General features: G+C 44.4%; 1 protein-coding gene across 7 annotated transcripts in view; it reads right to left on the bottom strand.

Annotated features, from left to right (window-relative positions):
• The window catches only part of ZXDC (ZXD family zinc finger C), a 46,174-nt gene extending 41,495 nt beyond the window's left edge, over nt 1-4,679 (bottom strand). For 3 of the 7 annotated variants that reach the window (XM_045849622.1, XM_045849621.1, XM_045849620.1), the window contains exon 1: nt 2,449-4,676. In XM_045849622.1, coding sequence (XP_045705578.1) covers nt 2,449-3,409 — 961 coding nt within the window. In that variant the 5' untranslated portion in view covers nt 3,410-4,676. Of the gene's footprint in view, nt 1-2,448 lie in introns of all 7 variants that reach the window. The other 4 variants (XM_045849618.1, XM_045849619.1, XM_045849616.1 and 1 more) reach the window with 3 other exon arrangements.
• Between the last annotated feature and the right edge of the window lie 7,996 nt (nt 4,680-12,675).

Raw genomic sequence — 12,675 nt, 5'->3', positions numbered from 1 at the left:
GGAGTCTTCACTCTGCTAAAGCTGCGTGGTTCTCTCTCAATAGCTGTGATCCTCTCTGCACTTCCACAACTGCATGGTTCTCCCCCTCAATGGCTGCCGCATCTGGGTTTAAATCCCGGCGCCAATCTTCCTCTGCAGCCCCATTTCCAACTCCTCCCACACTCGGCTTCACATTCCATAACTCATACCCTTCCAGCTTTACTGGACTGCCATCATGAATCTGGGCAGGTATGGCCCCAAGTCCTGGAGCCAATCATCTCCAAGCTCCCACACAGGCCCTGTAACTCGGGGGACCTGCCCCCCAGTTACCTCTTGGTGGAGAAGTTACTTCCATTCCCTCAGCTCAGAGCACGGCCACAGCTATTTAACACACCTAAGCGACCAGCCAAAGGCTATAGATAAGTTAAATGACCACACCAGAAGTTAGCTACAAGGCTGTTGCTATGCAAAACAGCTCTCAAAGGCCCTGCTCCATTTGTCCCTTCCCCCAACCCACACGTGGGGGTGGGGGTGAAGACATCTTAAAATCTCCTGGACACCTTAAGTTCTGGACCCCATTTTAAATGCCCTTTTGGGGTCCCCCCTCTTGGTTGCACTTTGTAACAATCTGACTTCTCAAAAGAGACCTTACAGGCAAGAAGGGGCTGGAAAGAAGTATTCCAAGTCATGAAAGGCAAGGACCTACATCCAAGATTGCTCTATCCAGCAAAGTTTTCATTTGGAATGGAAGGGCAGATCAAGTGCTTCTCAGATAAGGTCAAGTTAAAGGAGTTCATCATCACCAAGCCCCTATTATATGAAACGTTAAAGGGACTTATCTAAGAAAAAGAAGATAAAAAACATGAACAGTAAAAAGACAGCAAACTCACAATTATTAACAACCACACCTAAAACAAAAACAAAAACAAACTAAGCAAACAACTAGAACAGGAACAGAACCACAGAAATGGAGATCACATGGAGGTTTATCAACAGGGAAGTGGGAGGAGGAGAGAGGGGGAAAAGGTACAGATAATAAGTAGCATGGACAGTAGCTAGAAAAAAGACAGGGGGAGGGCACAAATAGTATGGGAAATGTAGAAGCTAAAGAAGTTATGACACATGGACATGAACTAAAGGGAGGGAATGTGGGTGGGAGGGGGTGTGCAGGGTGGAGGGGAGTGAAGGGGGGAAATGGGACAACTGTAATAGCATAATCAATAAAATATATTTTTAAGAAAAGGCCAAATGTAATTTCAACTCCTTAACAGTTAAGAAGTAGTTACATTTATACAGTCCTAAAATTATTTTGGCCATTTGAAGGCAACCACAAGGCTGATGTGCACCCCGCCCCCCCACCTTGTGAAAATGAGTATGACACCCTGATCTAGCTCAAAGCCCTCAGAAAACCTCATGCTCTAGAGCAGGGTGGGTCCTTGATTTTTCCGAGTATTATATTCAGAATCATGCTCTCTGTAAGCTACTGTCAGGTTCCCAGAGTGGATGACTGAAAAGGGTTTCCAATCAGTAGCCTAAAGCCATGTTCTTAACAAAGAGGGACACACAAAACAAGCTGCAACATGTGGGGTGGGGGGGGACAGAACACTAGAACTTGTTAGCATCTGTTCGTTTCACACTTTCAAAATCCCTATATTTGAGTATATTTTATAATATGTCAACACACTCATGTGGCTCACGTTAGGTGCATGCTTGCCTCTATCCTCTGCTTGGCCCTCCCACACCTTCCCCACAGCCCATATTTCCTGCCTTAGCCCTGACGTTTTACCCGCCGGTCAACTTTCCCCAAATCAACTCCTTCCCAGGAAGGAATCTCCTCTTTCTCCCAGATGGCACTGTGTCTATCTTAAGTAAATAAATCACCTATCCACCACCTCAGGCAATCAATGTGGAGAAAAAAACACCAGTGAATTTTTTCCAATTGCTTGGCTTCAGTTATTTCATTTGTAAAATGAGGATAATTTTAATAACTTAACAAAACTGTGAAGTCCAAAGTAAAGTATAAAAGGCACAAAAATCTGTGCTACACCATTTTAGGGTCTTACATCTGTTTTCCTCTGGCACCGAGGGTGCGCCCCACAAATATGAGGAGTATTTCTAAATGATGACACCGAAGGAAGTAAAGACCTGTCTCATAACAAATCTCTGGTAAGATGCGCTCTTTCTTTCACTAACCACCAGAAGCACCTTCAGAAAGACCTGCAGTCTCCACCATAAATGACAACTGATTAGCTGTGACACCTCGTAGTCAAAATCTCCGCAACATTGCAGGGTTCACATGACCTGGGCGGTGCGCTTCCGTTCCCACCACTCCTACCTGGCCCACCTAGTTTAAATCCTGCCCAACCTAGCAGCCGGGGGGCAGGGCGTCGCCACACGCAGTCTAAGCGACTGCATTTGGACCTGGCTCCTGGGAGCCACCCTGTATCCCGCCCACAGGCCCCCGGTTACCGGGAAAGTCACACTTGTAGGGCCGCTCGGGCTCGAAGTGGCTGCGCTGGTGGGAGCTGAGCTTGGCCTGCGTGGGGAAACGCTCCGCGCACACCTCACACTTGAACAAGTTCTCCTGCTCGTGGGCCTTCATATGCGCCTTGAGGTTGTACACGGTGGTGAACTTCTTGCCGCAGCCACCCACCGGGCAGCCGAAAGGCCGCAGCTTGTCGTGCGACTGCAGATGTCGCTTGAGTTTATAGGAGGTGGTGAAGGCCCAGCCGCAGCCGTCCAGGGGGCACTTGAAGGGTCGCCGGCCCTGGCTGCCTCCGTGTGTCAGCAGGTGCACCTTAAGCTGATGCTTTTTGGCGAAGGAAAGCGCGCACTGCGATTCAGGGCAGCGGTAGCGGAGTGCGCCGAGACCCGGCGGCCCGCGGCGGCCCTCGGCCGGGCTCGCAGACTCCTCGCCTGCCTGCGGGGGCAAGCCCAGGGATGGCGGGTCCGGTGGCGGCGGCGGCTGCTCGCGGGCCAGCGTGAAGACGCCGTGGTCGAAGCGCACGACCAAGTCCTGACAGCTAAGGGTGGCTGTGTTCGTGAGGGCCGCGCCGGGCCCAGGGATGGCAGCCGCGCCGCTAGAGCCCTGCTGGGGGCGACCGGCAGGACTCGCGCCGGCGCCAGACTCAGCCTCTCGCGGCCCAGAAGTCTCGGCCGCGACGCCGTGCGGCACTTCCAGAAGCACCAAGAAGGAGTCGCCGCCATCCACTAGGGTCGGCGGTCTTGGCCCAGGGTCAGCCGCCGCCGCCCGGGCCTCCCATCGCAGCGGTCCGGACCCGTCGTCCTCAGGATCACGCAGGAGCAGCAGGTGGCGGCGCGCGGGGCCCGGGCTGGGCGGCGGCCCCGGACTTACGCGGAGTCGGCCGGGGCTGCCGCCATGTTGGGCTCCGCGCGGGGTCTGGGCGGAGAGCAGCGCCGGGAGATCCATCTTGGACTCAGCAAGGGCGTCCTAGTCGCCGCTCCGAGGAAGCGCGGTCTGTCCCGCCCAGGCGTGCGCGACGCTGTGCGTTGTCGGCGGAGAGTCGGTTCCAAAACCCGGCGCGGAGTGTGTCCCGGAGCTGCGCCTGCTGCGGGGCGGTGTGTGTAATGTGAAGGCCATCCCTCCCCTGTCCCCGCGACCTAGTCGGATTTTCTACTTCAAGAGCTGCGGTTTGATTCTGTACCCCGGAACGAGGCTAGCCTGACTTAGAACAGTCCTCCTTCATCTGAGTACTGGGTTAATGATTGCAGCTGCCCACCTTCACTTTTACAAGTCTTAGGAAATTGAGGCACAGAGTCCGTTGCAAGAGATCGCACAGGCCTGAACACCTTCAGGAAACTGGCGAAATTGTGAACCGTCCCCGCACTGGCCTCTGGCCACAGACCTCGCTTGCAGAACCCCCAGATCCTTACCTAGCATTTAGGGCTTCCCTGACTAGACCCGTGCATACACTTGCAATTGCATTTCCTAGTAAACTTCACACAATTCACCTGTTAGCCCTCCACTCAGTCTGCCCTGCCTCCTTCTCCTCATCCCTGCACCTCCAGATTCAATCCGGAGTCCCTCCACTTTTCATGTCTCTGTACTAGGATCCAAACCCCTGCATCACCCCTGAGTTCTTAGGAAAAGAACTCCATACCTGGTCCTCATCCTCCATCTACCACTCCCTCCACTCAATCTATCCTCTATAGGACAGACTTTTGTGATCTTACAAAAATGGAAATCTGATTATGCTCTCCTCTGTGCTCCACATTTCCCTTATGGCCTTGCTGGTATCCCCCCCGGAATACACTCTTTGCTCTCATTTCTCACCATGTTAGCTTTCACTCTATAATCTCACTGCCACCATCTTTTTCCCAGTTTCTCCTACAGGCCAAGCAATTTCAGCCTCTGAGACTTTGCAGAGCTGGTCTTTGATTCCTCTGGGAAGTCTTAGCTGGCCTTCTGAACCAAAGTACACCTTCATCCAGACCCTTATTCTCCAACTCCCCCTTTATTTGTTTATTTTTATAGCTCTTAATTGCAGCTGTTTTTATTTGTCCCTTTCCCTGATATTCCATGGTCTGTGTCCCCTTTAGAATGGAGACTCATTGAGACCAGGAACTGTGTCAGTCCCTTTCACATCTATATGCCCAGAGGCTAGCAGCAAAGACTCTCAGTAAATACATATGAATAGATAAATGTTTTATTATGAAAAGTACTTTAAAAAGAATGTACATCAATGGTATTGAAAAAAAGGAAACATGTTTATATATTTATATATATATATATATATATATATATATATATATATATGTATGTATGAATGTATGCCAAAAATGTATTTTTCCAAGACAGGAGGAAAGAATAATCTTTTCAACAAATGTTACTTACGAAACTGGATATCCACATGTAAAAAAATAATAATTTGGAGCTCCTGCCTCACACCATGCATAAAAAGTAATTCAAAATGGATCAAAGACCTAAATATAAAAGCTAAAACTATTAGAAAAAAAAACCTAGGTGAAAATCTGTGTGATCTTGGATTAGGAAACAATTTTGTAACAGGGTGTTGAGCTGAAAGTCCCCCCAAATGGAGAAAACCTCCATAGCTATCACTTGGGGAATGAGGGAAGTGGAGCAAGGTGATTGGGAGCTACTTTGCCTACCTAAAGAACTTGGAAGTTGTTTTAACAATATTAAAACCTGTGCCTGTGAGGAGCCAGGGAGATGGGTGTAACTCTAACCCATGATGCATTGTACCCATGTAGCCAGACAGGCTTCCTGCACCTACTAGAGTGGCTTGGAGGCAGTTTCTGTGGCACAGGAACACACTTGCTTGGACTAACAATGGCATCCAAGAAAGACAGAAGAAACCAGACTACTGGCAGATGTAACCCAGTATGGGAGGAGTCAGAAATGGGGTAACAGAGGAAAATCCGTGCTGGTATTTAAACCCAGGTGCAGCAACCATGCTGGGGCTTAACCATATGTTTTGGGAGCAGAGAAGGGGCTCTCTTGACCACACAGCTTAGAAAAGCAGGAAAGCAAGATGTAGCTGCCATGTGGAGCTCTCTTTCTTGGCCACTTGGTTTGAAAGGATGCAGAATGATTCCCCAGCCCACCAAGAGGATATGGTTTTGGATTAAGAACAGGAGTCTAGCCGAGCTATGGACTTCTATTTCTTTTCCTGAGAGACAGTACCCCTGACTGGTCTGGTTTGGCGAGGACTGTGCATGTGTTTGTAGGTGTTTTAAAGGGACTTGGGGATTTAACGGCAACATTCCGCCATTACTCTAAACCTATATAACTTTTGAAAACATAGTTCCTTTTCTTTTTATCAAACTCGAGCATTGAGAGCTACAATTCCTACCAGCAGTAGGCAAAAAGAACCAAGAGCAAAAGACCGCTGGGGAGAAGGAAGTGTTTCTGTAATAATTTCTCAGATATGAAGTCAAAAGTACAAGTAATGAAAGAAACAAATTTGGCTTCATCAAAATTAAAAACTGTTTTGGGCCCAAGCAGGGTAGCTCAGTTGGTTGGAACATCATCTTGTAAACCAAAAAGATTGCAGCTTCCATTCCTGGTCAGGACACATACCTAGGTTGTAGGTTCGATCCCCCATCAAAGGCAACCAATTGATGTTTCTCTCTCTCTCTCAAATCAATAAAACATATCCTTGGGTGAGGATTAAAAAAACCCCTTGGGTCAAAGTATACCAACAATGAAATGAAAAGACTATCCACAGAATGGGAGAGAAATTTGCAAATCATATATCTGATAAGGATCAACTATCCAGAATATAGTTTTAAAACTCCTTCAACTCAACAACAAAAAGACAACCCAATTTGAAAATAGACAAAGTATTTGAATATATATTTCTCTGAATAAAAAATACAAATTTCCAATAAGCACCTGAAAAATTGCTTAACATCATTAGTCATTAGAAAAATGCAAATCAAAACCACAAGGAGTTATGCCACTTCACACCCACTAAGATAGCTATAGTTGTTTTTTTTTAATGGAAAAGAAGGAGTATTGATGAGACTGTGAATAAATTAGAACCCTAATACATTTTTGGTGGGAATGTAAAATGGTGAAGCCACTGTGAAAAAAATCTTGGCAGCTCCTCAAAAAGTTATGTATAGAATTTCTACATGACCTAGCAATTCCACTCTTAGGCATATACACAAAAGAAATGAAAATACATCCACACAAAAAACTTGTATGTGAATGTTTAAAGCAGCATTGTTCATAATCTCTGCAATATAAACTGGAAACAACCACCCATCAACAGATGAATGGATAAACACAATGTGGTCTATCCACACAATGGGATATTATTCAGCCACAAAAAAGAATGAAGTACAGTTCTGGCTAGTGTAGCTCAGTGGATTGGATGATGGATTGCAAGCTGAAAGGTCACTGGTTTGATTCCCAGTTGGGGCACATGCCTGGGTTGTAGGCTGGGTCCCCAGTTGGGGGCATGGGAGAGACAACCTATTAATGTTTCTCCCTCTCTCCCTGCCTTTCTCCCTGCCTTCCCATCTCTCTAAAAATAAATAAATAAAATCTTCATTTAAAAATGAATGAAGTACGGATGCCTGCTATAACATGGATAAACTTGAAAACATGCTAAGAGATATAAGTCAAACACAAAAGACCACATACATTGTATGATTTGATTTATATTAAATGTCCAGAGTGAGTAAATCCAAAAAAGCAGAAACTAGTGTTTGCTTAGGGATGGGGGAGAGGTAGAATTAAGACTGCTAATAGCTGCAAGGTTTCTTTTTCTTTTTCTTTTTTTAAGATTTAATTTATTTATTTTTAGAGAGGGGAGGGAAGGAGAAAAAGAGAGAGAAACATCAATGTGCGGTTGCTGGGGGTCATGGCCTGCAACCCAGGCATGTACCCTAACTGGGAATTGAACCTGTGACACTTTGGTTCACAGCCCGTGCTCAATCCACTGAGCTACGCCAGTCAGGGCACTGTAGGGTTTCTTTTTGGGACAATCGAAATGTCCTGGAATTAGTGGTGATGGTACAGAACACAATGAGTATCACACTTTAAAACAGGGACTTTTATATTCTGCATCTCCACTAAAATATATTGTTAGGAAAAATCAATGTAGAACATTCTTTAGGAGGATCTGTTTGTATAGGAGGGGAAACTATATGTATGTTAATGTGCCTGCATATCCTTAGAAAGTCCCTACAAAGATACACCGCTAGAACCTGTGACTACTTATAAAGCGAAGTGGAAAAAGTGTACTTTCACTTCCATTGGCACTGTTTGATTTTGTTTAAGAGTATGAGTGTTTTTTAAGTAATTTTTATAATTAAATATTTTTTCTATTATAGAAAACAGTATGGCAGTTCCTCAAAAAACTAAACCTAGAATTACTGTATGATCCAGCAACTCCACTTCTGGGTATATTCCCCCCAAAACAATGAAAGTAGGGAATCTAACAGATGTCTGTACATCCATGCTTATAACAGCACTATTCACAATAGCCAAAAGATGAAAGCAACCCAGGCGTACTTTGACATATGAGTAGATAGGTAAACAAAATGTGGTCTATCCCATGTAAAGAAATATGATTCAGCCTTAAAAAGGAAGAAAATTCTGACACATGATGACATGAACCCTGAGGACGTTATGCCAAGTGAAATTAACCAGTTTTTGTTTGCATTTGGGGAGAAATTGCCCAGCACCTCAGATAGGCTGAAAGGCTTCACTATAGATTTGGCATTTCCAACTAAATGAACAGGACTTTCCAAGTTCTAACAGGATTGGGGATAGGCTAGGGTCAGGAGTCCCAATGTGTATATTTTTTCCCCAATACCACCAGACAATTAAGTCAATTCTGACATTGTCTACCTGGAGATAGAATCAGATTCCACATGTGAAGGGCTCAGTGCTACAAAGACTCCACCCCCGACTTCAGACACAAGTTGCAAGTCCAGGTTGTCACCTATGCTTCTGACTGACTGGCAGTAAATTAGAGGTTGCCATGACCTTCCTCCTTGGGTTTGATTAATTTTGTTACAACAGCTCATAAAACTCAGAGGAATATTTTACTTACTAGATTACCAGTTTATTATGTGAAATGTTGGCATAAGTTGATCCATTTAAAAATGGAGTTAGGATAGCTATTCCAGAGGATCTGCCTTGTTCCTTGAACCTTTGGAAGGTTTGAACGTGGCAAAATAACTTTTGTGTGTGTTACATGCCTTTGAGTTGGCTCTGACTCCTGGCAACTCTGTGAATGAATGACGTCCACAATGTCCTATCCTCAACAGCCCTGCTCAGCTCCTGCAGACTCATGCCTATGGCTTCTTTTATGGAGTCAATTAATCTCATAGTTCATCTTCCTCTTTTTCTGCTGTCTTCCATTTTTCCCAGCATTATTGTCTCTTCCAATCAATCTTGCCTTCTCATGATATGCTCGAAATAGGACAGCTTTAGTTTTCTCATTTTGCCTCCAGCGATGTTTCAGGATTACTTGCTCTAGGACCCACACTTTTTTTTTTATCTTTCTTGAAGTTCAGAATATCCTTAGAGCTCTCTTTCAAATAAAGGTTTTTTACCTCTCACTTTGGCTTTTTATTTTCAGGTTTATCATAACAGCCAGATGGAACTGTGCAAGAGGGCAAGGTATGGGGAAAGGTCTCAGAGCTTCCATGCTCTCTCCAAGTATATCACGCTTCCCAATCTTCCAGTGTTCTCTAACCTGGAAGCTCTCCAAAACCCATCCTTCTGGTTTTTTAGAGAGGCTTCATTACACAGGCATGATTGATTTAGTCAGTGGCTATCAGCAACTGATCCAAACTCCAGCCCCTCTCCCCACTACCCAAAATCACCTTACTAACATAAACTCAGGTGTGCATGAAAGGAGTTTGTTATGACTATCAAAAAACCTTTATCACTCTTATCACTTAGGAAACTCCAAGGGTTTTAGAAGCTCTGTGCTAGATATGGGAAGGAAGACCAAATACATATTTCTTATTACAAGTTATGTCTGGACAAAGTCCCACCATTGTAAATATAATGAGAACAGTTTGCACATCAGTGTAACCTGTCAGCCAAGGAGAGTGGACTTCAATGAGTATGCATGAACAATGACAACTATACTAATCAGTGGGGGAAATATTAACCATTGTGCGAGGATGTGTACTGTGTGGCCATCACATTCAAAGTGATTGAGCAAGCAGAGCAATGAATCTGCATGAAATTTTGCATTAAGCTTGAACATTTCTCTGCAGAAACTATTCAGATGATTCAGAAGGCTTTCAGGGATGGATCAATGAGTGCAGCACAAATGAAAGTGTGGCACAAATGCTTCAAAGATGCTCAAGAATCTGCCCTGGCTGGTGTGAGTCAGTGGACTGAGTGCCAGACTGTGAAACAGAGAATGACTGGTTCAATTCCCGCTCAGGGCACATGCCTGGGTTGCAGGCCAGGTCCCCAGCAGGGGGCACGTGAGAGGCAACCACACATTGATGTTTCTCTCTCTTTCTTTCTCCCTCCCTTCCCATCTGTCTAAAAAATAAATAATTTAAATCTTAAAAAAAAAGATGCTCAAGAATCTATTGAAAGTGGTCCACATTTTGGAAGACCAGCAACAAGCAGAACACCTAAGAATGTTGAATGTGTATGAGTTGCAATCAACAAAGATCCGCAACTAACAGTGCAAGAACCAGAAGCTGATCCAGGGATTCCAAAAACTACCATGTCCAAGACTTTCACACAGGATCTTTGCATGCATTATAGCGAAATTCATTCCATGGCTTCTGCTACCAGAGCAGAAGGAACATCATGTAGCAGACACTAATGACTTGATTCAAACCCCTACCAATGAACAAGATTTCTGCAACAAGGTCATAACAGTCTATAGCTATGATCCAGAAACAAAGGCCCAGTCATCTCAATGGAAGTCGCCTGCTTCTCCACACCTGAAGAAGGTGTGGCGAAGTCTCAGCAAGATCAAGACCATGTTAACTATGTGTTTTAATTGGGAGGGTGTTGTCCATCATGAGTATGCCCGCTGAAGGCCAAACAATCAGTAAGGAGTTCTTCATCATTTTAAAGATGCAATACATAAAAACAGCCACAGCTGTGGGCAACTAGTGATTGACAGCTTCATCACAACACTGCACCTGTTCATGTTTCATGTCTTGTGCAGAGTTTTTTGGCAAAACATCAATCACCCAGGTGACTCAGCCCCCCTACAGCTCAGATTTGGCACCTGCCACTTCTGGCTTTTCCCAAAACCAAAATCACCTTTCAAAGGTAAGAGATTTCAGACCAACAATGAGATTCAGAAAAATAAAATGGGGCAGCTGATGGCAATTCCAACAAAGGATATTGCAGAGTGTTTAACAGTGGAAGAGAAGCTGGGAGAACTGTGTGAAGACCCAAGGCGCCTACTCTGAAGGAGACTGAGGTGTCATTGTCCTATGTACAATGTTTCTTGTGTCTTTTTCAATAAATGCCTCTGTTTTTCATAGTACATGGCTGGATACTTTCTAGACAGACCTCATATAACATCACAAAGTGAAAGAAAACTTTTCTATCAAGCATCCCAGTGATGATTAATTTTACATGTCAATTTGAGTGGCCACTTTAAACATTTTTCTGAGTGTGCCTTTTAGGGCATTTCCAGGTGAGATTAGCATTTGAATGAATGGATTCATAAAATAGGTGACCCTCCACAAAGCACAGTAACTAGGTGCACACTATATAAGGCAGACAAAGGAGGAATTTGTCCCCTTTTTCTTGCCTCACTGATTAAGAGGTGCTCATCTTATCTTCCCATGCTCTGGAACTTGGATTTACACCATCAGTTTCCCGAGTTCTGAGGCCTTCAGACTCAGACTGAATCATGTCAGTGGCTTTACTGGGTCTCCAGCTTGCAGATGGCAAATCATGGGACTGCCACGATACATATATCATGTATGTATAGGTATATGTGTGTGTATGTATGTATGTATCTATCTATCTATCTATAAATATCTATATACCTATGTTATATGGCATTGTTATTGGAGGACTGTAGGGATTGGCAGGGACTGTAGCAAATTGGAAAAATAAGCCCAGCCCCAAGAGGCCTCCAGCTGTTGCTATCACTGAGGCAGTGAGAACACAGTGTGACCTGATCTACTGGTTTCTTCAAGTAAACACAGTCTGAAGTTTTAAGTGAAATCTCCCAATCTGTAAAAATTGATGATAAACTCAAAAAAAATATTTTAAAGAGAAAGCCAAACAAAATGCAACTATAGGTCAATTCCAATCTCCAACCCCCAATGTAGGGATCTATTCTGGAAAGCCAAGGGCAAAAGAGCACACCATTCAGCCAAGCCCTCCTGAACTGGTCTAGGTTACCCAGTGAGGAAAGCATCTGGTTCTCAGGGAGCTCCAGTTTCATGGGGAGCAGAAATTGCCCAGGAAGAGGCTCTGGGATATTCATAGCCTCAAATTTTCAAGGCAACTGAAGCCTACACCCATCGCAGCCAATTGGTTTCTATTTTAATCGTTTTGGTAAAAACATTTCTATGTGGACTACACATCTCAGCTGTTAAACAAAAACCTTCACTGCTGAAAGCTTTTCTGAAAGAAAGGGTTTATTGAGCCATATGCTAGCCAATAAAAAGGACCAGGTCCTGGGTATGCAGTTTAAACCAGCAGCAGACAGACTATGGTAAATGGGGGAGACAAACATGTCAACTGTCCTGCTGCTGCTGAAGCTCTTTATAAAGAAGTTGTTTTGCAAAAATTTACATTGGCTATAAATAAGGGGGGCTGTGGCTGCAAAAGGTGAAGCAGGGACAGTTTTAGGATAGGTACACAGCCCATAAGGAAAAAGTATTTACTACTTTTTATTGATTGTAGGCAACCGTCCAGAAAGTTCATGCATAAGCAAGATGCAGCAATATCTGGTGATCAGTTGTTGTTTTTTAGATAGCAACCTGGAAGTTGACTCAAAGCTCCAACATATGAGTATATTCAGGGAAATAAGCAATCTTTTGTTAGTTGGCCTATAGCTATTAACTGGTTAATCACCCTCATCTCCCTACTAGCTATAATTTAATTTACAACATCTTAGAATTTTTTTTGTCACTACTTTCTTAACCCTAAAACTGAACTGGACACACTGAACAGCCAGTCTGTTCCATTCACTCCACGGCTACTAAAGCTGTGGTCAGATGTCCCAACTCCCTACTGAGCTTCGT

Source organism: Phyllostomus hastatus, unplaced genomic scaffold (genome assembly GCF_019186645.2).
Source record: "Phyllostomus hastatus isolate PE091 unplaced genomic scaffold, TTU_PhHast_1.1 phas_contig_80, whole genome shotgun sequence".
Taxonomy (NCBI): Eukaryota; Metazoa; Chordata; class Mammalia; order Chiroptera; family Phyllostomidae; genus Phyllostomus; species Phyllostomus hastatus.
Note: the sequence above shows the minus strand (reverse complement) of the source record. Positions and strands in the feature narration are given on the sequence as shown.